Below are 27,052 nucleotides of genomic sequence, written 5' to 3' on the forward strand. Positions count from 1 at the left end.
GCTAGATCAACTGAATTCCACTTACAACTTTTCCCTATGATAAAGCAATAGACATGGTGAGATTTTTTTTATATGTAGTGAAGTGTGGTTACAGGAGGCGTACCAGTCTTTGATGATGGTATATTATTTTCTTCTTCTTCTTTCAGCTACTCCTGTTAGGGGTCGCCACAGCAGATCAACTGTTTCCATTTCTTCCTGTCCTCTGCATCAAAATGAATAAATAGTGCTGGAAAAAGTGGGAGTTAGAAAAGATGGACCAGGCTAGGAAGGCATACTGCTTGGAGTTGCAGTAGCAAAGAACAAGATATCAGCAGCACTCTACCAGTTTATGGAAATTGACTCAGTAAATGCAAAAAGCAAACTACCAGGTTGCAAGCCAAAGACAGAAAGATAAGGAAGATAGTCAACCACCCATCTTAAGGGATGCAAGTAACAAACTGCCCACAAGTCCACTCGAAATCAAAGGAAAATGGAAGAAGTACTTCCAGCAGCTGCTGAATGAAGAAACACCCTCAGAAGATGTACTGCCCCAGACACAGCCTACAATGAAAAAAGAAGTGAAGCCCACCCTAGAAGAAGTAAGAACAACACTGACAAAATGAAGCTGAGGAAAGAAGCAGGCTTAGATAAGGTCACAACTGATATGATCAAGAATGCTGGGTGAGAGAAGAGAGAAATGGCTCCTGAGGGTACTCGTAGTGTGGGAAGAAAGGTGTATCCCAGATGACTAGAGAATAAGCACCCTAGTGCCATTGTACAAGGACATTAAACATAGGAGACATTCACAACTGTGTACAGTACAGAGGTTTCAAACTCCTGTCACACTGCATGAAAGTCCCAGAGAGGGTGATTTATAAATGATTGTGAAGAATATTAGAAAGTAAGATGGGAGACGAGCAGTTCGGATTCAGATTATGGTGCAGCACAACTGACCCAATGTTTGCATTAAGGCAGATGGTTGAGAAGAAGATAAAGTTGAAAAAAAGAGTCCATTTGGGTATTCCTAAACTTGGAGAAAGCATATGACAAGATCCAAAGTAAGCTGATTTGTGCAGTCTTGTGATGGTTCAAAGTCCCAGAATCATTGACAGAATTGGTACAGGGTATGTACAACAACAATGACTGAAGTACAAGCAATGTCTGGACTCACCTAGAGGGTGTGCATCAGGGTTCAATGCTGATGGACTACATTAGCAAACAAATCAGAGGAGACAGGTAAATATAGTTAGTGTTTGCCAACAATATGACATTGCAGGCAGATTCTGAGTAAAGAACTTCGACAAAAGGATAGCAGAATGGAATGCAAAACTGAAGGCATATGACTTGAAACTTGAGCACAGATAAGACATTTATAATGGTAGCAAACAGGGGAAATCAGAAGAATCCGAAAACTGAGACAGAAGGGAAAGTAGTAGAAGAGGGTAACAACTTCAGATATCTAGGAAGGGTGTTTGATGAGAAAGGAAGTCTGAATGAGAAGGATAAAGCTAGAATCAGAGGGGTTGCAGCCAGTTGGCACAGATTATTGGGGTAGTGTCTGATAGAAGAATACCAAAGAAGTTGAAAAGTAAGGTGTACAAGACAGTGTGCAGCTAGTACTAGTGTATTATAAAGAAACCTGGGCAGTAAAGACAGAGCAGTTGAGGAAGCTAGAGTATATGGAGATAAAGTGCCTGAGATGAGTGGTAGTGGGACAGATGAAGAAATGAGGACATAAGAGCAGAAGCCAAAGTAGCACCAGTTGCAGACAAGGTCAAAGAGAGCAGATTACACTGGTTTGGGCATGTGTGCAGAAAAGCAGAAGACAGTCTGGTGAAGATGATTTGGGATGGACAGGAAGAAGGCAAGAAAGAAATGAGGGCACCCAGCAAAGAGGTGGATGAATTGTTTGAGAGAAGACCTGAGACAGTCACGTACGATTGCTGAACAAGATAGGAGAGTGGCATTGAATCAAGAGAAATGGCGACATATGACACAACACCCCAACCCCATGTAGAAAAATGGGAAAAAATGGGATTGATGAGATGAGTATTTATTTTATATGTGAAGACTGGTTACAGGAGGGGTACCAGTATTGGATGACGGTACACATATCATGGTGAAATTGAATTTACTATTACTTTGGCCTCACTGATATACAGCTCATTTGACTGTGATTTGTCTTACTGTGGTACCTCTTTACAGCTTCTACATTCAGTACTCTCTTATAGTTAATGGTGCTTGGTGGGATGCACCTTGGGTAAATGATAATTTTCCTTCTCCATTGTACATTTTACCCCTGTCCTTCTTTCCTGCTTCAGGTATAGTAAGCTAAGGCAGTCATATTGACTAGTAAGGTCTAAAGCTTACCCTCTGCTAATGCTGCAGCTTTGCACTTCTGGTGTACTGCTATTTTCTCAATATACCTGGACTGAACACAAATCCACAACAACACACTACACTAATTTTCACCCAAATTCAAGTGACAGTGTGACAGCTCCTGAGCCTTTACGGTCATAGCAAACATAACATATCTTACTCTTTCCCTACCTTGGCTCACTTCTGATTTGTACTGATACTGCAAGGGCTAGACAATGCATGGTAACTGTCTCACTGAATATGCTTACTAACTGTTGCATACCACAAAGGCTTAGAATGCTTAAATCAAAAAGATACTGGTTAATCTTTTCAAAAACACACAAATGACTGTATCTAGTATGAATTCAAACGTGTAAAGCAGTAACTATATGTTGCAGTATTGAAATGTTTTGGAAACCATTTTATGACTTTAACCTCGCAGGAAAATTAATAGCAGTTTGTTTAAGGCATGAGTGCTGGTAAGAGTGCAACGTATAAATTCATATGTATTTTATTTTATTTTTTTAGATAAGGAGGCAAGGTGGAATTCAGTTACTTGTTGACCTACTAGATCATCGAATGACAGAAGTGCATCGTAGTGCATGTGGGGCCTTAAGAAACTTGGTTTATGGAAAACCAAATGATGACAACAAAATTGCCTTGAAAAACTGTGGTGGCATTCCAGCACTTGTAAGGCTGCTTCGCAAGGCTTCAGATATAGACATCAGAGAACTTGTTACAGGTACGCAGCTGATCAACTTTGAAACATCTTTTACCAGCATTTGTCTGAACTACTGTCAGCTGCAGATGTACTCAATGCAGGAAGTATAAATTTCATATCCCATTACAGAATCGTAAACCAGCATATACGCGGCACATTTAGATACTTTGTTCTCTTTACACATCTAGTTCACATTGTGATACCAAAGCAAACCGTAGAAAGTCTAAAAATATCATAGGTGACTGCCCCCCCTAAAAAAAATAATAAAAAGACTCTGAGACCAGGACTAATACATTGCTGCTGCAATATCAGTACTTTGGGAGCATCTTCCTACAATGTCAAATATCTGTAAATATATATGTATGTTTAAGGGATGAGTTTCATAGAGAATGGTAAGGCTGCAAATCATAAACTGACTATTTATATGGTACAGAATAGACTGTTCCCCAGGTACTTGCAGCAATGACATGGATGGCAGTGCTGTAATTACAGAATCCTGGTTAAAAGATAACCCCCATTGATTTGTGTCATTACTTTCTTACCTGTCCTTAAATGCATAACTCTAAACCAGCCAAAAGAGGTGGAGGGGAACCATGTTCTTGTACAAATCTTCCTGTCCATCTGAATTTTACAACCAGACCATAAACAAAAATTGCCACAGCCCCCTACTGGTTACTTGTATGTACACCCTTAGATTACCATGGCCCCCTACTGGTTGATTGTATGTACACCCTTAGATTACCATGGCCCCCTACTGGTTACTTGTATGTACACCCTAAGATTACCATGGCCCCCTACTGGTTACTTGTATGTACACCCTTAGATTACCATGGCCTCCTACTGGTTACTTGTATGTGTACCCTTAGATGAAAAGCAGAAGCTTTAAAATACAGCACCATACCTCTGTCCAACAAAAAAATGTGATGCTCTGCTTAAATAACTTGCTAGTAATTCTTGGTAGTCTATAAATAAATCTAGTCTGACCTCCCCAAAGTGATATTAATAAAACTGTAACAGACCATGGTTTGTAACATTTACCACAAAAACTCACCTACTCAAATCATAGGTCAGGAAGTCACTCCCATATACATCTAGTCACAATTAATACTCCCCTGACCATCTGCTCATTACAAGTAATTCCAGCAGCTTAAGTAAATATTAGCCTGTCTTCTTTAGCTTCAATCTCACTCCCTAAGAATACCCCCCAAAAAAATCATATTGTCCCTAAAATCACAAAATAAAATCAGTCACCTAAAAAGTCACTCCAGTGACTAGCTTACAACATCAAAGTTACAAGACTGAAGAACTAGATTCACCTGTCAACAACCTAAGCATCCTTCAGAACAAATGCATTTCAGTAGTTATTAGGGCCTAACACCAAACTGGGTTACTCCAGAAATGACAGATTCACAGCCTCCTTGGAAAGGGCATTTTTCCTTCCCCAGGTCAACTTGAATTCTGCAAACTTCTAATTAGGCACTAACAGCTGGGAATGCCTTCCTTAGCTTAATTAACTCATTGAATTTTCTGGAATTCCAAAATTGAACTGAACTTTTTGTTTCACATGCCTTCTTTTTAAGATGTGTCTGTGTGATAAAGTGCCATCTTTTTAATAATTACTAACTGGGTTTGCAGGTATGCACCTTACAAGTGCAGCTCCCAACAAATTGAGCTTATTGTATCCCTCAAAAAATTACTTCATTTCCCCCCATCAAAACAAGCAAGGCAATTGCCCCTCACCCTGCTGAATTCATACCACAATTTTACTTTCATTATAAAGAAAAACAGAAAATGAAGACCTCCTAAACTGAAGCCATCCAATACTACTCCTACAAATGTATATTTAAAGCCTTGATTCCAAAACCTTTTATAAAGACCACCTTATGGTTGCTCTTAACCACATTTTCAGCTTACATTTTACACAAAATATTGCCTCCATTTAGAAGTCTGCCATGATAAAGCCTCACCAAAAATACAAACACTATGATCGAGCAGTACTATTACATCGAATGAAAATAATAAAACAACAGTGAAAATTATTACAATCATGAAAAATAGAAGTAATAAAATGGCATATATTCAAATAACACATTTTTGTAATAAATCTCATAGCAATGGGGAGTTAAGTACAGTGAGAACAGGAGGGGATAGAAGAGCTAAGTAGGGAAAAGTCAGGCTAAAGTGACAGGAAAGCAGTAAGTAGACAGAGAGAACGGAAGGACATGATAGTAATACAATAGTTAAAGGTGTAACACCAGGGAGAGAAGTCAGGAGTTGGGGGTGTATGTAGGGGTACAGGAGCATAACCAATATATATATATATATATATATATATATATATATATATATATGTGTGTGTCTGTGTGTGTGTATACATTTTATGAAAAATGTTTGAGAAGTGAGCCTATTCTCAGCTGTGCAGTCATATCAAATAATGATATCACCTTTACAGACACCATGTAGCTAAATCCTATTAATGTTATGCTTAACTACAAATACTAACACAGTTTGGTTTGGGGCACAGCAGAAACTAGCCTGCACACCAAAAAGGGAAATCTAAGTGAGTGCGACCAGTGCTACTGAGGCAACTAGAACATTCAGGTGCTGGTGAATATTCCTAGACCAAACATTAAACTTTCGGCTTTACAGAGAAATGACAAAAGCAAAAATAAACAAATTAGGCCTGTGCGCCTAGAAAATTTCTCTTTTCTTGGACCTAGAAGGTAAAGCAGCAGTTGAAAAAGGGGTGCTACTTATGCAACTGAACCCTCCCCTTCAGTGCAACTGCCTTGCAGAAAAACTGGTTCACTTCCACAGATAACGTCAAATAAAATGTGTTAGTTCAAAATTCTCGGTCATTATAACAATCACACCTCACATCTCTTAACAAAAGCCAAACGGCTTTCTGTCCAGCAGAGAACAGATCTGATACTTGGTCTCTTCTTTATAAGTTGCTGAAATTAAATTTTTTTTTCCATTGTTTTGCAGATAGGCTGTCAGTTGGTATGCCTAATACAACCTTATGTTACTTTGTCCAAATGTATTATGTTTTAGTATCCTGCAAAACAAACTTGGCTGAAGTGACCATAGATTTTCAGTGCTATCCCCAAAACCTTTGAGAATTATTGCTCCCCCTGCAAAAGTAGTTAAAAACGTCATATTTGTTATACCAACTGAAAAAAATCTGCTTAAAACTGCCAAATGCAAATGCTTCCAAGATTATATACTACTATAATGTTACTCAATTACCTCTTCATCCTCTAATTTTGTGTGTGTGTGTGTGTGTGTGTGTGTGTGTGTGTGTGTGTGTGTGTGTGTGTGTGTGTGTGTGTATGTGTGTGTGTTTAGTGTCTGAAGTCCATTTGTCAGTATTTTCCTGTTTCACTTTTAGCTGGCAAGCAGTGACTGTTTTGTGTTCTGGTAGGCATCAGGTGTCTTTTCTGTACATTTTGCGTACCTTAGGTATGTTAGTGTACTGTTATTTTTAGCTTGGTTTGCAAGATTTGTAAAGGGTTGTTTACTAAGAAATACAAGCACAATTGCTGACAAGGATGGAATAGTCTTCTGTTACAGAAAAAAGGAAGGAAAACTCTTTGCTTCTCTAGAAAAACATGATTACTATAGCAGTAACCAAGGACTGGGTGTGGTATATTGGAGACTGACCCATGGTTGGTGTGGTTTAATCATGTGGGTGAAGCCCAAACGATTAAACAAAGGCAACTGTATGTAGATCTTCAATGTATCCCATCCAGGAGATGGTTATTGCTATTATACAATGACATAATTTAAGAAAAAATTACTTACTTTTCTTAAATATTGTCTTTGTATAATGGCACCATGGTGCTCCTCTAGGTTTTTTTGGTACTCTGGGGATTTCTTAATGTATTGTGCGTGCTTATCCAGTACATTAGTGCTTTGGAAAGGAAGCAATGGAGAAAGGAAGATCTCTGTTGCCTTTACAGGGTAGTTTCAGAAATGAATGCTGATACTGTAACTGACGGAATCAGGGCTGACATGATTAAGAGCTAAATAGTACATCTGTATTTAAATGGTTTGCTTCAGTTCTGTTTAAAGTAGAAAACATTTGCTTTGCTCATCACCTTAAATTTCAGGAGCTGAGGGCCACAGATTAAGAAGAGGACTAAGAATGGACCCAGAGCACCAGATGTTTTGGTCCTAAACTTGAAGTTGACAGGCACCATATTAGAGAATGGCACTGGGCATTAGATCAACAAGATGCAGCTCTGATAAACGGATATTCTTCCACATCATTTCTAACCATGATGTTACAGCAATATTTCATTGTTGCACCTTGTCACTCCTACATTAGTGGTCTTAACTGTCAACTTCTAAGATAATACTGCACTGCTGCTAATACTGCTTCAGATACTTTTGCACTGTTGTAGTTACTGAATAAATGGAAACTAAATAAAATATCTGCATTGTAGATTATAGTTTTTGATCATTGTTGATGTTGCATTCTTGCTTTTTACCTGTTGTAATGGAATTTAAAGATACTGCTGTACAGTACTGCACTAGAGACTATTGGATTATTATGTCTGATATTCTCTTGCTGTGCATTCTGGTTCATCTCTTGTAACTATTTGCTTTATTGTTACTATGCTTGATACTATTCTGCTAGAATACCTGCTGGACACATCTCTCATGATGGCTTTTCTTGCTCAGCACAACCTACAATGTTACAAGGAGCAGCTTGTGAGATTTTACTCCCACACAGATGTTGAGAGGTGTCTCTCTCAACCCAGCTCTCCCTTTTCTCTTCCAGCCCCTGTTTAGTTTGTAACCACTGATACGTTAGACGTTGTATCCAAAGAGGTGAAAGCCTAGGATATCTGCTGTAATCATCACAAATTAAAGCACAACAAAATGATGGGTATATTAAATGCTTTCAGTTTTCTGAACCATCTATGCAGTACTGACCCTCTTCTAGTAATCACTGACTACACCACAGTGATGTGGTATAAAAACAAATGGGGGAACCAGGTCCCACTCCCTTTGCAGTCAAGACAAGTTGAGCAGGAACAGAGCTGATTCTTATGAATGGAACTTAAATCTGGGTGTCTTGCAGGAGTTTGTCCATCTGTGGGGAACTCCTCAAGTAGATCTCTTTGCCTGAAATCAGAACAGCCAGCTAAGAAATTTTGCCCTAGGACTCCTTGTGCACAGGCCTAAAAGCCAATGCCTTTTCTTTTCCAAGGATGGGAATGTTCCTATATGCTTTTCTATCTTTTCCTCTGATAATCAGAGTTCTTTTAAAGATGCAGAAGGACTTCCCAAAGATAATTGTGATGGCCTCTTTTTGGCCCAGGCAACAGTGGTTCTCCGTTCTTTTGAAAATGGCCAAAGACAATTACCCCCAGTTTCCTTATAGAATGTACTTAATCACACTTGACATGGAGTTATTTGATTCACCCTCAACCTTCAACTTCCTCAGTTGACTGCTGGAGGATTTAACTTTAGTACCTTTTAGGCACCTCTTTTCTGAGCTCATGCAATTGATATTAAAGGAGGCAAAGAACCCTGCTACTAAAACATCATATATGGGTAAACAAGATGGTGCCAAAGCAGGAATCAGGACCCTTTTAAGGCTCAAAATCCTGTGATTCTGCAATATTTATGTGAGGTAATATCCTCTGGCTTTTCTTCATCTTCTATTAAAATTCGTCTTTCAGACATATCTACTTGTCTCCCCATAGATCCACCCTACTTCACTACCCCAAGTGAAACAGCTTTAGAAAGGGGTGTTGCGTATACATCCACCTATAACGCAGGTGGCTCCTCCTTGGGATGTTAATTTTGTCCTGTAAAAAGTTACTCCATTTCCTTTTGAATCTACTTATGAGGCTTATTTTACATTTTTATTTTGGAAAACAGTATTATTCATTGCTCTGACTTTTGTAAGAATGGTATCTGAGTTAAAAGCTCATATGGTGACACATCTCTATCTCATTTTTCACATAGATAGGGTTGCTTTGTGTACAAAGTATTACTTTGTACCTAAGGTGGTTTCAAAGTTTACATTGAGTCGGGGTATTCATCTCCTGGTTTTCTTTTCAAAACCTAAAAGAGAGAATTTTTCACACTGTGGATATCTACAGGCAACTCAGATACTACATTGACATAACAAAAACTTCCAGGATTGCTGGTCATCTGTTTATTTCCTATGAAGTTAAGAAAAAGGGGCAAGCAGTGTCAAACAATATCTAAATGGTTGTTCCATGCTACTGCCTTTTGTTATTCTCAGCATAACAAGACACTTCCTGGCAAATTTAGGGCCCACTCTAACAGAAGACTGGCTAGTTTTGGGATATTTTGTTAAGGGGTGAACTGGAATATACTAGAGGTGGCAACTGGTTATCAGTACACATCTTTACCAAACACAGCAAACTCGATTCCTTCTCTAGGTCCACAGCAGGCTTTGCTAGGACTAGGACTATTCTCTAGAGGCTCCTGGACTGTGATCCTTCTCGTTTCTTCTCTGCTATCTAAGCTCTGGTATCTATCCAGCATAGCTTAGGCTACTTCATCAATGAAGTAATGCCTCATTTACATGGACAACCCTCTACTACTACCACCAAGGAACACAATTTGTGAAAGATGCAATTACATTAGGAGCCTAGAGTCCAAGCTCCCTCCCTCTCAAGCCAGTATATCTGGCACTGAAAAGGTTGTCAACACAATCACTACACCTCAAACACCACCCACACCTACACAACACACACCTACATATGCGGAGGTCCTCCACATAAACATACCCAAACAAAGGAGACCTCCAAGGCAAAAACACACGTGATCTCCACAGCCCTCCACACCCCATACCACACAAAGTCCATGCACCTGTTCCTCACAACCACTAAGGCTTCACCATAAACCCAACATATTAGTCATAGGAGACTCCATTGTGGACACACAGATGTGCCTCTCACCAGGTTGGATAAGGAGAAAGTCACAGTTAGCTGTTTGTCAGGTGCCAGCATCTGCCCTATCACACATGCACTCAAGTCTCTCAACAACAGGTACTGTTACGACTCTGTCATAGTCCATTGTGGTGTGAATGACTTGAAAAGTACCTCTCTAGACTATATGAAGAAAGACATGATTGAGCTTGCTGATTATGTATCCCAAGCAGGTATGTCCATAGCCTTAACCAGCATTCTGCCATCACCCAGAATGATGCCTCAGCACAAACAGAAAATGATTGACTTAGTTTCTGGTGTCCGTCCAGGGGGATCCAGTACCTGACAGCCTGGGAAGATATGATCAGTAGACCACAATGCTTTGTCAAAGATGGCCTGCATCTGTCTCACCTGGGCTTCAGGCTTCTGGCAAAGGTTCTTGCCTTCCCCATAGTGCCTTTTTTAGGAAAAGTGATGAGGTTAAAGCTACCAACATAACAATTTCAACAAAACACAAACTAAAGGTCATGCTGCTAAACACTGGGAGTCTAAACATGAAACTGCACTCATTGCAAGCATTTGTAGCCCTGGAAAATGCTGAGATCTGTGCAGTCACAGAAACCTGGTTCAAAGCTACGGACAGCACCCTAGCCTTACCAGGTTACTCATCCTATCATACATTCAGACCCCAAACTGTGGGCAGTAAAGCCAGAGGAGGTGGAGTTTTAATATACATTACACCACCAGGCTGGTCAAACAGTATGATGCACAGGAGACACTTCGGGTGTAGTTAACCATTGACAAGACCCCTAGTCATTTCATAGCTAGCTACTGGCCCCCAAATCTGACTCAAGATGCCCAATCCGCCTACTTGGACCTGTTCGAATCAATCAAGATTCAACCCTTTACCCTGATCCTGGGTGAATTTAACTTCCCAAACATAGACTGAAGAACTACTCATCCCAGAGCACAAATGCTCAGAGATTCCTTGATTTTGTCAATGCAAATGCCTTGGAACATCTAGTCGATATCCCCACAAGGGGTGATAATATCTTGGACTTGGTATTAACCAACATGAGTAACCACTGCAGCATCCCTATAGTATCATCATTGCTGGTAAGATCCGACCACAAAGCGATCACATTCGAAGTCACCATCTCCCCCAACCCCCCTCTAGCTAGGATCAGACATAAAAACTTCTCCAGAGCTGATTACAGCCTCCTGAGGGATGGTATAAACAGCTTCACAGTCCCCTCCCTCTCTGTAGGAACTGGCACCAATATCCAAAACTACATCAAAGCACTATACGAGCATTTATATAGATACATGGAATCAGGCATACCTGACAGGACTAAATCATCCTCTGCAAAGAAGAGTAAACCTGTCTGGTGGACATCCACAATAAATAAACTGTATAACAAAAGGAAAAAATTGCTGTCCAAGACTAAGAAGGAGCAGGTGCCCAATTGGAAGGAATGTCTCCCAAGCCTGAACAAGCAAATAAGAGCACTAGTGAAATCCTCCAAAGCAAACTTTGAGTCCAAATTGGCCACAGTCATAAGGCCTTCTTCACATATGTCCGCAACCTCAAATGAAAGCACCCAGATCTGTTCAGAACTGGTGGTCAAAGACACCACATATACAAATGCCATATATATAGCAAATGTGCTGGCTGACAGATTCAGCGAAAACTTTACCCCTCTGTCCCCCCATCAGTAAATCAGGGGATCCTCAGTATCTGATCCCTTCCCCTTATATCTATGGAACAGGTCATCACTGCTCTCTCAAAGGCAAAAAATACTGCCTCCATGGGACCCGATAACATCCCAGGCTGCATCCTATGTGAACTCAGGCAGAACTCAGGCAGAAACTTGCAGTACCACTAGGCACCCTATTCATCCAAAGCCTGAGTACTTGCTTCATCCCAGCTGAGTGGAGGACAGCCACTGTCATCCCTTTACACAAAGGTGGAGCATTCACTGAGCCAGGAAATTATAGACCCATCAGCCTAACTTGCCTGATCTGCAAGGCCATGAAAGAGATTATCATGGACCACATCAACAAGGACATTGGTAACCTCCAAACACTTGATTCCAAGCAGTTTGGCTTCATCGAGGGGAGGTCATATCTGCTAAATTTGGTCAACTTCTTTGAGACAATCACCAAAGCCATGGACCTTGACCTGGCCAAAGCTTTTGACACTATTCCCCACTTGGGCATAGTAGATAAACTCTCTCAACTAGGCATCAATCCATATGTTACCAGATGGGTAGCAAACTGGCACACTGATAGAACCCATGTAGCCAAAATAAGGGAATCCACCTCAAGCAGTAGACCTGTAACAAGTGGCATACCCAAGGGTTCAGTCTTGGGGCCTCTGTTATTTAGGATATACTTTTCTGAGGTACAGGCCAAAACCAGTGGGCTATGGCTGACCAAGTTTGCAGATGACTGCAAGCTGGGTGCTGTCATCAATTCCCCTAGTGATTTGGACATCCTCCAAGAGGGTTTCACTCAGACAAATGACTAGTGGCAGAAACATGGCTTAAAGCTGAATACCAAAAAATGCATCATCATTCCCTTTGAGGAGAGTGATGTCCCCACAAATGATAACATTAATAACAGCATCCTAAACACTCAATCAGTCATGAGGGATTTGGGCACCCAGGTTGATAGCAACCTGACTTTTGACCACCATGTTGCTTCCATTGTATGGAAAGCCTTCTACATGGTCCACATCATAAGTAAGGGTATCTCATCCAGAGACAAGGAGGTCATAATGTCCCTGACTTTTGACCACCATAGTGCTTCCATTATACGGAAATCCTTCTACATGGCCAACCTCATAAGTAAGGTTATCTCATCCAGGGACAAGGAGGTCATAACATCCCTGTATTCTTCCCTTATAAGGCCCATTATCAAGTAGAATGCCCCTTTCTCGTACCTCGTAAAGCACATGCAGCAGCTGGAGAGACCACAGAGGTTCCTCACCAGGAGAATCCAGGGCTTCAAACATCTACCATACACAGATAGGCTAAAAGCCATATCCCCCTACTCGGTTTCACACACTCTCCTCAGAGGTGACCTCTGTCTGGCATACTAGGTGTTCACGGACCCCACCTTGATGGGACTGCTGCATATCCGCAAGTCAAGTTCCACTCGAGTAACCAGCTCGCATGGCCTCAACTTGGTCTGTGAGATCAACAAGACTTGTTGGCGGGACAGATGTGTGTCCCAGTGACTCCCCCATCTATGGAATAGACTCACTTTCGACATCAAGCAGAGTACCTCTTTACCCCCTTTTAAGCGCAACCTGGATTACTGGATGGGAAACAGAAAATATACCCCTGGGATTCCACCCATGGCCCTGCTGGACAGGGGCATCAGGTGCTGATTTGGCTAAACATGGGCTAAACTCTTGGTCCTATGATCCTGTGATGAACAAACTACAGTTGTGTAAGTAAACTTATCATAATAGTATATGTTCAAACATGTCACTATTGCAGTACCTGCACCTTCTCTCCCTCCTCCTTTTTCTGTTTTTTAACTTTACCAGGGTATGTATATATGTGCTTTCCATTTTTCCGGCACATATTTAGCTGTTAGGGCTCTAACCTCCCTTTTCTGCGGCAAGAAAGATTTGAAGTTTTTTAGTGCCTTAGCCACTACTTTTATCCTGCTTTCCTTGAGTTATGCAGTGGGTAGGGCATGTGTAAGGTGCCCTACAGCTTTGAAAACTGAATATCTCATCCAATCCTGGCAGAATACATCCAGTAGAATTTAGGTTATTACACCAATAATGTATTCAGATATGTAATAATGTGTTAAGTTTACTTATACAGCTCTAATTTTCCTCTGACAAAAACAAGTTTTTAGTCAACCAGCAGGGACCATATGAGATCACAGAAAAATTAAGTGGCGTGAATAACAGAGTTAGACATATAGGAAAGTGATGCCTTGAACAAATATGTGAATGTGTTGGGGCCCTGGTGAAAAGTAGCAAGAGCTGTGTGAAGTCTAGCAGATGAAATCGGAGAACCTAATGAAACAAAAATACCACCGTCCTTACTTCAGATCCTGATATATGACATATTATTAATACTTCAGAGCAGGAAATACAGGAGATGCTACTACAGAACAAGTAAATATTCTCAGAACTGTATGCTAAAATTAATTTAATCAAACATCTCACAGAAACCAATCCAGAGAAGAAGGTTAACTTAAAGCCCTACAGGTTCCTGAATCTGAGTAAGGCGGTAAAAAGATTTTCTTCATCACTGCTGCAGTAACCTTAGATACAGCCAGCCAGTTTCCAAAGCTTCAAGGCACATTCCAATGGCCCAGACTGTCAAGCAGCTTGAGTTGAGCTGACTAAAAGACAAGTTGGGAGTGAAGCCCTTTGCAGTTTAACTGCCACTGAAGAATGTGCTCCTATGAGCCATTTGAGGATCGACTGTTGGCTTCTGCTTTTCTTTGCTGGGTTAAGTTCCATTTGGAGAAAACAAATACTTCTATTTTCTTAAATGTATTGCAGTTTTATTCCTTTCCTCTTCAGGAAAATATTTTAAAGCTAGGACTTTTGCGTTTTAATGGATTGTCTCAAGGATCTAATGTTCTTTTAAATGGAGTACTTAATTTTCTGTCAGTCTAAAAATAATGTAACCTAACTAAAAACTTGTTTTCTGTGGAGAAATTGTGTTTATGTTTCCATTGGGCTGCCATAGTGTTTTAAAATGCTTTTCACTGTGTTTTTTTCTGTCAAAAAAGTAGCTTTGGAGGACTGGTAGTTTTACTTTCATTTGCTGCTTGTTTTCCATGGGAAAGGGGCACTATTTTCAGCTTGACCAGAGAACAGATTGCCAGTCCCAAGGTCAGTCCTTCTTCCAGCTACTAAAAGTAAAAGTTAAGCAAACAGTCTATTATCCACCACAGCAGGCTAGCAACTTGCCTCAGCCACAGGTGGGTGACTCTGCTGTGGCCATTTTTTGTACCTCAGACCGCTACTCTTTTAGCCCATATCCCTCTGGTGTAGCACCTACACCACTATGGACCAAGTGTCAGCCATGCCCTCTGCGGCTGCTGGACTTGTCTCAGTGGGCATGGAAGAGCCACTGTTGTTGGCTCTTGGAGAGGGAACAAGGAAAGTTTCCCTGCTGTGTCAGAATGCTGTGCCCTTCCCTGGGATGCAGTAGTTGCCATTAGTAATGTGGTTGGACCCATTTTCCTGTAAAAAAAAAAATAGAAAACCAAGCAAGTATCTACTCCTCCTGAAATTGCATAGGAGTAGTTTACTGGACTGGCTTGGGGTTTAATTCTGGCTACTGATCCTTCTTCTAAAGTTGTTTCTGGTAAAATATAGAGGGATTCCACTTTCCTTTAAAACATTCAAGATTCTGAATCTGAACAGGAAGATAAAGGGATGGATTCAGGTTTTTGTACTCAGATTTCTAATTCAGACGCAGAGTTGAGCTCAGTGTCTTATTCTCCCTGTGGGGATTTCTGTCTCTCTGAGACTATTGCTAGAACATCCCAGTGTTTTCAAACAGAGGACCCTGAGGTTTTTCAATCCCTCAGAAAATACTATGAGGTGTTACAGAAGGATTTTCCATAAACTACACCCATTCCACCTGTCCTGTCTGCTTTAGAGGATGTGTGTTTTATTGCCTGCAGTTTACCTGATAGCCAGCTGTCCCTACAAAGGCAGACATGATGTATAAAGTTCCCCAGTCTTTTAAATTTGTATACATTATTCTAGTGTATAAAAGGGTTTAATTGATTCTTATCCTACTCTTTCTAATACGTATATGTTTCTGCAACTTTGGTTTTCAGAATTTTAAACTGTCAGGTCCATATGTTAAGATTTCTTCTGACAAATTGTGAAAGTATGAGGAATGTTTTAGATACAGTTTCTGCTGGAAAAGAAAAATCTGCTTTAAATAACATAGTTTTTTCTATTGCACTGATCACTACTCATTGTTTGCAGTGTGTGTATGACTCTGTTGATACTTAACTCCAGAGATATGGCCACTCGTACCATTTCAAGAACATTTGTTTGGCTGCATTCTCAGAAACTCCCAAATGTAAAAAGAAAATGAATAAAACACTCAATCCTCCCTTGCATAGACATTTAGTGCTAGGCCCCTCTGCTGCAGAGGTGACCAAAAAATGTTATGAGAGGGGCAAGCTGGTCCAGCGAATTTCTACAAATTTTCAACCCTCATTTTTCAAATTTTCCAGTGGATTTTCTTTCTGTTCATCCAGTTTTGGCAAAAAACAAAATAAACAGTCTCAACAGAATTCAAGTGAAGAGATGTTTAAGAAGTACCAAGGTGATTCCAAAAAGAAGTCTCAAACCTCCGGAAATCAATAACAGTTCAACAAGTCTGAATGATTATTCAAGAGACCTTGTGACCCCCTCCCATCCTAGCTTCTTTTCTTATCCAGAAAGTCTGAATCTCCATTTTTCTGTTTGGCAAAAGATTTTTTCATGCAAATGGGTTCTGAAAATCATTCATCAGTGTTACAGATGGCGGTGGGAGGAAATTCCTCTTTTTGAGGATGGGGGTCATTCCTCAGGCAGATCAGACTCTTTTGTTTCCACCTGTTCTTTATCACATGTTGTCTCCAAGCAGTGGTAGAACCAGTTCCTCCTTCCCAGGTGGTGAAGGGGTTTTATTCAAGGATGTTCCTACTGCCAGAGAAAGAAAATGCTTGTTCTGGATCTTTCTTTCCTAAACCTGTATGTGATAGTGCCCAAATTCAAAATGATGTCACTTTACAACCTGTTACCTCTTCTTCCTCTTTCAAGTTTCCTGGCAACACTAGACTTAAAAAAATGCTTATCATCATTTCCCTAGTCAACCAGACTTCAGACATTTTTTAATGTTTTTTGTGTATGGATCACATTTTCAGTTATTTGCATTACCCTTTGGACTGTCGACTGCACCAAGAGTGTTCACAAAGCGTCTAGTAAAGCTAGAGCTCATTGCAGGCTACAGGGTATCCACATTTTTTTCATATTTAGATGACTTGCTTATCTTTGCAGAGTCTTTTTCAAAATGTCAGGAATCTCTCTCTTGGATGCAAGATCTCTTGCACAAGCTGGGATTCCAAGAGAACATTCAAAAGTCTTTCTTGACTCCCTCACACAGGATTGTGTCCCTGGGATGTCAACTAGACATACCAGTTCAAAGAGCTTTTCTTCAAGAGAAAAAAAAAATAGATGTTTATTTAGATATATTTCTAAGATTTTACACTCAGATTTCGGTCACTGTGAGGGAATACCTCAGGATTTTGAGTCTCATCATATCTATTATTCTCATGATAACCCTGACAATACCACACATGAGAAAGATACAGTAGTTTCTGAAATCACTATTGCCACAGCATCAACACATTTTATCTTTTCAGATCCCAGTACTGGGGTTTGTCAAAAAAAATATTTTGGTGGCGGCAGTAGGTCTCCTTACATCCAGGTCACCCCTTCTCCAAAGCAGTCAGTCACCACAGATGATTTGTGTCAGAACAAAATTGTGTGGTAGGTAAACTGAGAAGAACCAGGGCAGACCTTCACCAATGGAAACTAGCTTGAGAGTCTTTTAAGATTTGATCCATCTGTTCCTTAAATTCCTCCTCTCTGGAATAGAATTTTGCAAGTTGCTTATTCAGGACTCCATTCAAGAAGGCCTGGAAGACAGATTTTCTTTTCTTTGGGCATGACTGCTTCTGTAGGCCTTTCACCCTGAAAACTTTTTAGTGCTGGACAGGCAGATGAATGCTGGATAATTTTATAGGTGGTAAGAAGCTGTGTATATGTTACTTGATGAGGCACTTCTAACTGATTTAGGCTTTTTAGTGCTATACAGTGGTGGGTTCTCATATGGGTATTTGCTGCAAATTTAGCAACTTTGTTATAGCACCGTTCAAGTTTTTGATTTATGTGATGCTTGGAGGTTAGTAAGGATGGGAGCACCATAAGAAGTGTAGGGAAGAGATAAGTAGTGACAAATGTAATTTTAGTTGCGTCAAGCATCCCTGCTTTTTTATGTGTTTTTCTTATAAAATTTTGTATATGCAGTTTGAATGTAAGCTTATCATCTATTATCACCCCTAATAGTTTGCTGTGAGAAGTTACTTCAATGGTTGTATTATTGAGAGAGGACTTTAAATTTAATTTTTTCATGAGAGATGGATTTGGGGGAAAAAAGTAGTAGTTTTCTCCTTTTGGGATTTTGCAAGATCTGTGAGCTATGAAGCCATTTTCAGTGGCTGTTAAAGCTTCTTGAATAATTTTTTGAAGGTGTACCATGTTGTCAGATGTGCAAATGAGAGTGGAATCATCTGCATATTGTATTAGGGTGGCCTGTTGTGTAGATGTGTAGTGAGTGTTGGTGACTGGGAGGTAAGGAAAGAGCATGGAGCGCTATTTTACTGGGTGGGCTGCGAAAGACCTGGTGAGGACATGTAGTAAGGAATAGACTAGTTTGCTGTTATCTGCATCTTTATCGACAGTATCTATACAGGCAGTGCTAGTACTATGAGAAGGACAGAAGCCATGTTGTGTAGGGGATAGGAATTCTTCCTACAGGAGATAGCAATTGTTTTTAAATACATTTTTAAGTAAAGAAAATATACAAAAAAACTATGAACCTATAACAATGTAAATGGTCTATTAAGGTCCTACAGGTCATCTGAAGACTCTGAAACCAGTACTAACAACCTGTGAGAATCAAATGTAACATAGCACAGTGGTTCTCACCAACAATGTACATGAAGGATCGTTCTTATAATTATGTTAGTGCTTTTGTATTATTTGTGTACATGACAAATACCCCTTTAAGAGAAACTCAGGATATCACTGGCAGTTAAATAAAGCTGCCAGTGGTAGGTGTATAAAAGCAAATATATATATGTATATATATATATATATATATATATATATATCTACACACACATAAGTCAAGGAGACCCAAAGAAGTCTGGAAGTGTTAAAGCGGAAGTGGAAGCCCAGACTAATGGCTCTAATGAAGAAACACTTCTACCATGAACTTTATACCAGAAGAAAGATCTGACGTCTGCATACAGGTCTGTTTAACAAAAGTCTGAAGATACTGCACAGATATACTCTCACAACCATCCACCTTTTACTGAGCATAGATATTGAGCATAACCCTATCTCTACCACACCCAAATTAAAAAAATAGTATTTCCTACTCCAATCATACATTAAAGGTAATACGTGTGAATATCAGATGCATCTATATATTTGGATTCACTCTCCTGAGCCTAATATTGTTGCTATCACTGAAACTTGGTTAAGCCCTAATGTTTCTGAGAAACAAATACAACCCCACCCCCCCACCCCCCCGTTATGTTATTATACCTCACTAGACACCTGCAACAACTGGAGAGGCTGCAAAAAGTACCTCACAAAAGGATCCTAGGCCTTAAACACTTGTGCTATATGGGCACAGTCAAAAAAACTCCAAATATTCTCTGTCGCATATCGCCAACAAAGAGGAGATCTCTGCTTGGCTTGCCAAGCCATGTCTGACCCAGCTCTGTTAGAAATGCTACATATAAAGAAATCCCAATACCTCCACACCACACAGTCCAGAGACCTCAGCCTCATTGCCATAATTAACAGAACATGCTGGAGGGACAGGTTCATAACCCAGAGACTGACCATGCTACAGAATAGACTTCCCATACATGTCAAGTAGAGCACCTCGCTGACCCTCTTCAAGAGAAATCTTGATGAGCGAATGGGAGACAGAAAATTCACCCCGGGGATAACTCCAGTGGCTCTACTCGACAGAGGTACTGGGAACTAAGGTCAGGTGACACTATGCCAGGGTAATCCAATGGCTAGGCTTGTAAAGGCCCCCAGGGCGATTAACCTAGTACACACCTATGAACCTATTTCAGTGGATAGGCTTGCAAAACAATGGTAGAATGTGTTTACATTATTTCATATCTATCTTAAACTTGATTGCTCCTCTTTGCAATAAAAAGGTTAAATATTTAACAGCCCCCCTGGATGACAACAGATATCACATGGCTAATGTCAAGATGGGACAAGGCAAGTAAACTCTGGGAAGCATCACAAACTATCTATACTAGACGACCATATAATATACTAAGAAATTAAGTTAAATATTCCTTTAGGACAGGAAAACATGACCACTTTCATCAACAGCCAGGAAAAAAAATATCCCTAACTCTCTCCCCAAATAAAGACATACCCATGGATTCACAAAGTGTACATCTGTGATCACAGCTAACCATGATGGTTCCATGACAGTACTGTATATGAGCTTTGAAGAATATGAAACATATACAGGAAAGGTGGGATACAATAAAGTAACATCATGTACCAACCTGCACCAGCAGTGACAACATCAGAGTGTCAGTGGCGGGCCTGTATTATACTATTAATGTCAATAAAAAGAACTATATGATGCCCTTCTATTCTCATGTTGCAGTATTCTAAAAATGAGGTTTCCTCCCCCTGAAGTGACATGAATGTCCAGCCCATCTACAAAAACTTAGCCTGGCTGCTGTATGGTGTGTGGGATGTCGCACATAGGTACCATAAACTGTGTGCTATAAATGTGATGTCTGCACGCACTGACCTCAGAACTGCTCTGCCATCAGCTTGCTCATTCTGCTCCATGACAAGTGACTCCTGAAAGATAAGTACCCTGTTGGGGAATCTGTTTTCTAGCTTTGGTTGATGTTTTATTTTTTCAGAACCAGCTGTGATTGCTCTGAAAATATCCCTATTCCTTATCCATGCAAAACCTCTCAAAATTTTACAGACAACACCACAGTCCCATGGTATATCAACAAGCAAGGGGGGACAAAATCGTACTTGCTCTGCAGGCTAGTCATCCAAGCTTGGGAAATGGCTACCCTCTCCAAAGTGACACTCCAAGCAGTTTACATCCCCTCACAAACCAATGTTCAAGTGGATGCCCTCAACAGGTAATTAACAGAGAATTACGAATGGATGTTGCACGAAATGTCATCCTGGACATTGTCCACCTGTGGGGTACACCACAAATAGATCTATTTGCCTCCCCTCAGAACAGACAACTGTAGTTATTCTGCACAACAGCCTCCTCCCCACTAGCGTGGAGGGTGGATGCCTTCACAATCTCCTGTAAGGGGATATTTTCTTTATGCATTCCCCCCTTCTCTGTCATACAGAAAGTCCTGGTGAAGATTCAACAGGTCAAACCAAAAATCATGTTGGTGACCCCCTTCTGGCCAAGACAGAACTGGTTCCCCCTACTTTTTTCACTAGCCAAGGGCAATCACCACAAGTTACCTCAGAAGGTGGATCTCGTCACACAACAAAAGGGATTCCTCATCCACCCAAACTTACAAACTCTCAGACTAACCCTGTGGGTGATAAACTTTTGATCCCTTTTAGACAGCTTTATTCAGAGGATATGCTTTCTGTCCTACAGGAGGCCAGGAAACCCACTACTAGGAGATCCTACTTATCCAAATGGAAACGTTTCTCCATTTGGTGTGTACACAGACAACTAGATCCCTTTCGGGCAGATATACCTGTAGTTTTGTCTTAGCTGTGTGAACTACTTAAGTCCAAACTTTCATATTCCACAGTGAAAGTCCATTTATCAGCTATTTCTGCTTGTTTACCTCTCAACCCACCATTATTGTCCAGGTTAGTTGTAAAGCTTTTTCTTAAGGGGGTACTACACATCAGGCCACCAAGGAAACCCATCCCTGCCCCTTGAGATCTGAATTTTATTCTAGAAAAACTCATGACTGTTCCCTTTGAACCCGCAGCCTCAGCCACCTTAAAGATGTGCACTTGGAAAACTGTGCTTCTTGTAGCCTACTTAATTTTTCATAAGGATATGGTCTCCCTTTGCACCAATCCCTCCTTCATGCCTAAAGTGGTCAATGAGCTGTCACTTCATCAGTCTATCCATCTGCCCACTTTCGTTCCCTCTCCTCAAAGTGACAGTGAGAGAGTGCTCCATTCCCTGGATGTTCACAGACAACTTAGATTCTGCCTAGACAAGACCAAGCACATCAGAAAATCAAACCAGCTGTTTCTATCCTTTCACCCTAGGGCTCTGGGAAAAGCTGTCTCCAAGCAAACAAATTCTTCTCGGATTTCCAACATGATATCATTCTGCTACTCCTTCCAAACAGTTTCCTTATACCATGAGGGCCCACTCCACCAGGGCTGTGGCCTCCTCAGGGGCCTTTTTCAAAAGACTAGATATAGCCTCTATTCTAGAGGCAGCCACTTGGACTTCAGTCCACACCTTTACTAAACATTACAAACTGAACTAGACAACATTTCTAGGGCTATGGCAGGTTTTGTTAAAGCCATCCTGCATGGATTCATAGAGAGTTCCTCTATCCCCTCCTCCCATATCACATGTTGAGCGTTGGTATTCTCCCTCACATTTAGAATACTGCAACATGAGAATAGAAGGACATAAATTAGTTGTGCAAAATCTTACCATAACCATAGATGTCCTTCTCTTCCACTTTGCAGGATTCCTATCCCTCCCGCCTAACCCCACTTAGGGCCTCTTGTTTCTATTCCTTTTTTCCCCCTCATTGGATGACATCCTTAACAGCAATCCTTAGACTCTTGTCTGACTAGGGCATCAAGTTCTGAGGTCTGTGCGTGCAGACGTCACATTTATGGCACATGGTTTATGGTACCTACGTGTGATGTCCCAGGGACCATACAGCAGCCAGGCTAAGCTTTTATATATGGGCCAGACGTTTGGGTCACCTCATCCGGAGAATCCCTCATGTTTAGAATACTGCAATATGGAAGAGAAGGAATCTATGTTTATGGGAAGATTTTACACAACTATTCTTTACTCTCAGGGGAGTGAATACATCAGTTTAGCCAACATGGAAGTATATCCACAGTTTACTGGCAAGGAAAGTCATTGCAGCAGTCAGATTACAATGGGTCATAAAACACATATGTCAGGGAAATGTAGGACATGCACAGATGGATGGCAAAAATAAATAGTCCTCAAGGGAATTTAGCCCATGACTTTCCCTGTGAATATTTCATAGCAGTTCATTAGCAAGGGTATCCACTGTAGTTGAGTACAAGGGATCACGAAACACAAATATCTGGGAAATGTAGCAAATTTGCAGACTGCTAACTGAAAAGTTGTAAAACAACATACAACCCCTCTGTAATTTGACATGGACTCATTGAAGGAGTTAGAATAATGGCTGTAGCTGTACATTATTTCAGATTGATATGCACAGTAAGACTTAGCTTATCTGAGTCACAAATTAGCATGTGTAAAGGATTTTTCATACATTTTGCCATAGGACATGAAGGGCCGGTTTTCTGTGGTCATAGATTAGCACCTACATTGCTCTCTGCCAACTGTCATGTTTGAACCCATGCCTTTGGAATGATATTTTCTAGACTAATGCATTAGCAAGGCATAGAACAGAAACACTCAGAGAAAAGATAACTGAAAAATACATTTCAGGAAAATGTTATAACTAAGTTGAAAGCTGAAAACTCAACATTGGAATATAGTATACCAACCATTAAGGGATTGCAATCATTTTGCAAGTGTATTCACAATTCCCACATCACTGCATGAGTAGACAGAGCCATGGAGGCAGAGCAGTGACAAGATATACTACAGAATCCGAAATGAGAAAGGTGTTGGTAAGACATATGGCAAGGTAATGGAACACAGGAAAGAAATAAAAGAGAAATACAACTGACCATATCTGAATCCATGTCTGTGTTACTCATATTCCCTGAATCAGAACACTATCCAGATATGCCATCGAAGCACTTGGAGGAAAGGGGTAAAAAAAATAAAATAAAACATTGCTGAGGAATGGCACACAGTTGTGTGATGATAACATACTATTGTAAAACAACATTCCAACCTCAGGGGGTTAAATATGTTGAGAAATAGAGGCCTGTACAGTGAAGTATTAAGTGTATCATATTTCACTATTGCTTGCATACATGCCAAACTCATTTGCTTGACCAGTGGCAAGATCTTTGCATGTTTGAAGGATTTTTCTTCATCTTTGCCATATGAGATCAGTGGTTGATCTAGGAATTTGTAGAAGGGGGGACGCAGTTTGGAAGTAGACCTGTAGGAAGCATGTGTGGGGGTTGATAAACAGAGATGAGCTTAGATGAAATTGTGCCTTAGGCAAAGGGCCCTAGTGCCATGGTTCCCTACATCTTGACCTCTACACAATATTCAAATTACTTTTTCCTATCTATTCTCATATTTTTATTTTATTCTTCTGCTTTTTCTTGCATCCTTTCAACATGCCCTAAGTGGCAAACAGTGCGCTATAATAACTGTGGAATAAATAAGTGAATTAAGACAGGGATTGTTTTCTAACTTGAAATGTGGCAACATATAACTACCTCCAAATTATGAAAGAAAAGTTTAAAAAGTCTTAAAACAATTTCCAGTCTGTTGTAATAAATCAAAAAAAAATGTTAGAATACTATAAAGGTTTGCTTTGGAGTAAACATCACAGCACAGTCATTGCAGTGGTGTAGCTAGAGTTTGTGCCACCCAGCGCCGTCTTTGAATTTGCTGCCCCTCCCCCTCACACAATCATGGTCAAATGGGCCCCCCACATACACAGCCCTCCCCCTCCCTTCCTGTGTCCCATTACTTGGCTATTTCTCTCCATTTACCATAAACACTGTAATGTGCATACTGCTTTATGCTTTACTGCTACAATGATTATTTGGATTTCATTTAAACTTTTATTTTAAATGTTATAGTACAAACACTGATAGACATCTGTTAAACAAAGCAATACAGTCATACAGTGAAAACAGACTTAGCATTAAAACTTCTCTGCTGTTGAAACTCACATTCATTGAAACAGCATTGAAACCCAGATTCAAAGAAATGCATCTGGCCATTGACGGATAAAGTTTACCTTTGGGCTGTTTTCAAATCGCAGGCCCCTTGCACACATATTTAGGACCATTCAAACATAGATGTATTCTTTGATTCACATTCCTGATTGTATTAAATTATATTCCTTGTATAGTACAGCAGACTTGTTAAAGTGTGTTTTAAATGTATTGTTTTGAACATTTTTATAGTAAACGATGAAACAAAATGTATGAACCAATAATGACAAAACTGCCCAATTCAGATAATTTCCATCATGAAAGTCTACTCAGACTTCTGTCCTTACAATCCACCAGTATCAGTAAATATGTGCAATCTCTGCAGAAGTAGAAGTCATGTAAATAATTCCACATTAAAGAATACCTGTAACTAATAGAGGTTGCAGCTAGCAAACAACTTTATATTCATTGATTCATCTGCAGATAGTGCCTGTAGCCCTTGAAGAATAAATTGCCTATGTTACATTAAAAAAAAAAATATATGCGCTCATCATATTGTAATAAGGAGTGGATGGCAAACTGATAACAGGCTCATAGTTACTGTATCTTCCTCCAAAAGAGGACATTCTTAGGACTGCAGCATCCACCCCGTTTAAAGTACAATACAGTACAGTATCAGTAATCCATCTACATACTGTGGTAGTAGAACCCACAGCCTTCTGCATCAAAAGCAAGTATACTACCTCATGTGCTGCTACCATGCTAACAGACTTGGCATAAGCAGCAGTAAACTTCTCTTCCACGGAAGCTGTCAGCTCCTTTGTAAATTCCACATGACACTCAACTATATCTGTCAACGTTGCAGCACAAGAAATCTTGAAAAAGCCAAAATGTATTGGAGGGAGGCCCAAAACCAGGGACACACTTTAAACATTGTATAATCCAATAAAGTTAATAGGATATCATGTTTTGTGTTACCATGCATTTCCTGAAAGACAGGAAGACTGAAACTTAAATGCCTATCATTATTTAGTGAATTCAGTTCTCACTGATTTGCCAGAAAACCACACATTTCAAAAGTAAAAGACCAAAAGTATGAGCTAGACATTCTGTGAAAATCTGGACAGCTGAGAGCTATGGACTCAGCTCCTTCAAGTGGTGGTATGAATACAGAATTCAGGCTCTTGTTTCTTGGACCTAAGGTACAGAGTTTGAGCCTGAATAACACTAGCCACCATGTACACCTAACTGAGACATTTTACAAACACAAACACACACACACACACACACACACACACACACACACACACACACACACACACACACACAGCAAAACTCTTGAAACAGGCTGGACACACACACACACACACACACACAAAACAAAACTCTTGGAACAGGCTGAACACACACACACACACACACACACACACACACACACACACACACACAGCAAAACTCTTGGAATAGGCTGAGAGCACACACACACACACACACACACACACACACACACACACACATAGAGCAAAACCCTTGGAACAGCCTGAGCACACGTGCACACACACACACACACACACACACACACACACACAGCAAAACTCTTGGAACAGGCTGAACACACACACACACACACACACACACACACACACACACACACGCATGCACACACACACACACACACACACACACACACACACACACACACACACACACACACACACACACACAGCAAAACTCTTGGAACAGGCTGAACACACACACACACACACACACAGCAAATCTCTTTAAACAGGCTGAGTGCGCATGTACACACACACACACACACACACACACACACACACACACACACACAGCAAAACTCCAGGAACAGGTTGAACGTACTTACTTAATGATCAAAGCAAAACTCCCAGAACAGTTGAAGCAGCAAGGCAAAACCATTGCTGTATTTAAAATTGCATGCACGACAGGTGTGAGCAACAGGAAGAATAGAACATGACATGATTCTACACCCTTAAATGCGGCCAAGGGCAGATTGCCTCTCTCACATTTATATTTATTTATCGACACTTTAGCCATGGTACTAATAGGTGGCTGCTAATAAAATGGGTTAAACCAGTAGTGGCTGCACTGAGCTCACACGATGAGTCAGCAGGAAGAGGCTGAGCTGGTTTCTCTCTCCTTTTCTGTCGATACTCTCCT

The 27,052-nt window shown here is 40.5% G+C and overlaps 1 protein-coding gene across 3 annotated transcripts in view; it reads left to right on the top strand.

The window, feature by feature from the left end:
- CTNND2 (catenin delta 2) overlaps nt 1-27,052 on the top strand; it is a 6,416,678-nt gene that overhangs the window by 4,920,093 nt on the left and 1,469,533 nt on the right. For all 3 annotated transcript variants that reach the window (XM_044064921.1, XM_044064922.1, XM_044064923.1), the window contains one exon: nt 2,866-3,079. In XM_044064921.1, the coding sequence (XP_043920856.1) occupies nt 2,866-3,079 (214 nt within the window). The remainder of the gene's footprint in view (nt 1-2,865; nt 3,080-27,052) is intronic.

Source organism: Protopterus annectens, chromosome 3.part0, assembly GCF_019279795.1.
Source record: "Protopterus annectens isolate FY-2018-M chromosome 3.part0, PAN1.0, whole genome shotgun sequence".
Lineage (NCBI taxonomy): Eukaryota > Metazoa > Chordata > Ceratodontiformes > Protopteridae > Protopterus > Protopterus annectens.